General features: G+C 34.9%; 1 protein-coding gene across 1 annotated transcript in view; it reads right to left on the reverse strand.

Moving 5' to 3' along the window:
- Positions 1–496: 496 nt before the first annotated feature.
- The window catches only part of LOC107699802 (lipoma HMGIC fusion partner homolog), a 12254-nt gene continuing 10748 nt past the window's right edge, over positions 497–2002 (reverse strand). Inside the window, exon 3 of the mRNA XM_016501195.1 lies at positions 497–655. Coding sequence (XP_016356681.1) covers positions 519–655 — 137 coding nt within the window. The 3' untranslated portion in view covers positions 497–518. The remainder of the gene's footprint in view (positions 656–2002) is intronic.

Here is a 2002-nt window from a genome sequence, read left to right on the forward strand (position 1 = left end):
AAATCACTTTTGCAAATAATAAAAATTTAAAATAATTGATTTAATGTTTCACAATGCAATTAAATATAAAAAATAATAAATCAATAAATCATTTTTAAATAATTGTACATTTTTAAAGAGCCATTACTTATCCAATTTCCAGTTTTAAAAAATGTTTGTATACAAATCAGAAGTCATATTCACTGTTAAACTGATGAACCAGTTGCCACAAATTTATTTTATATTTCTATTTATTTATTTTTAGCATTTTAGTTTTTTTTATCTAATATTCATATTTCATTATTTCAGCTTTATTTCAATTAATTTAGTATTTATTAGTTTAAGTTTTAGTTAACAATAACAACACTGGTTTAGAACAACAAGGGAGTGAATAAATAATAATAAATATACTGCATACATTTACATTATTAATAGTAATAATTCGAGGTTTTTTTTGTTTTTTTTACATTTTTGAGAAACTATAAGTAAGTAAACTATAAACCAGAATTCATGTGCATTTTCAATTTATTATAACCAATTTATAAGAACCTCGAGGCAGTTCTGACCAGCGAGACCATGACAAGGAACATTTGATTTATAAAAGATGTGATTAAATTGCGTAATTCTGTAAGGCCTTTCCAGGACTTCACATCACAAAGGGAAACATCATTCATCTCTGAAAGAACAAAGACAGAGTTTTGAACAAGAGGGCAAGAGGAGGATTCTAATCAAAGATGCATTTGGTGACACATAAAGGGCTTATCGAACTCATTATCAGTAAAATGGGCATCAGATGAATCAATGTGTACCGCAGGGAGGTGCTGCCTTTGCCAAAGCCCCGCTGCTTAGAGCCCTTGCTGCCAGATAGCACTCATTAATACACCACAATACAAATGAAAGGGACTCAATTGGCGAGGACAACCGCGGTGTAGTGATTTAACATCAGGGTACGGTTTCATTTCGTCTCTCTCTCTCTCTCTCTCCCTGGGTCACTCATCTTTCTCTTAACCCCTGTATGGTGCTTTTCACATTCACTCTGTTCTGCATACTTCAATTTAATGCCACCGTTTGCCACGCTTCAACTCATGCAGCTCGTTCAATGTCAAGAGTTCAGCCGCTGGTCTCCAACGCTTTGTTAACTTCCTGGAATTTCTATGAAACAGAAATCTTTGATAACAATATAGATGTCTTCATTAATGTCACTTTGATCAATTTAATGCATCCTTGATGAATAAAAGTAATAATTTCATTCAAAAACAACTTTTAAATCAAAGTGTATAGGAATACACTTTCAACACATTCACAATGTCTACTCAGTCCTATTTCTATTCTCACCAGACCAGACTCATATGTCAATTTCATAAATACAAATGACTAGTTTCTATTGATTGTAAGTTAAACATTTGCTGATAAGGGGTATGACGGTTGCTTATATAAGCCAGTACTACATTACTCTGTGTGATGAAGGCAGTGCTATGGGCAACATGACAGGAAGTGTTGCGTTCAGCAGCCCTGCAGTCCTGTAACCTCCTTGTGTCTTGGTCTCTTAAAGGGGTCATATGATGCGATTTCAATTTTTCCTTTCTCTTTGGATTGTTACAAGCTCTTGGTGCATAAAGAAGATCTGTAAAGTTGCAAAGACTAAAGTCTCAAATCCAAAGAGATATTCTTTATAAAAGAAGGCGTAACGTTTATTCTCGCTGTAGTATTGTTGCTGCCGCCATGTCGTGAAGGCACTGTGTGTTTCATTGTGAAAGCGAAACTACTTTGTTTGGCCTTCCAAAAGAGGACGATATTGCTTCGTCATGCCTGGAGCTGATCCGTGCTGGTTGCTGAGGAAATATTTACGCGGCGCAATGTAACGCAACGCATAAAAAGACAGTATAAATCATTATAATCTGTAATTATGTCCCCACTGTATGCAACAAATTCCTCGTTTATAATGGGTTTTAATGTTTTTGAATCATCGCGCTGGCCTGACAGGGTATCACAGTATGGTAAGGGGCATAACATTTCCGTCACA

The sequence above is a fragment of the Sinocyclocheilus anshuiensis genome, unplaced genomic scaffold (genome assembly GCF_001515605.1).
Source record: "Sinocyclocheilus anshuiensis isolate Anshui unplaced genomic scaffold, SAMN03320099.WGS_v1.1 scaffold194, whole genome shotgun sequence".
NCBI classification, from domain to species: Eukaryota; Metazoa; Chordata; class Actinopteri; order Cypriniformes; family Cyprinidae; genus Sinocyclocheilus; species Sinocyclocheilus anshuiensis.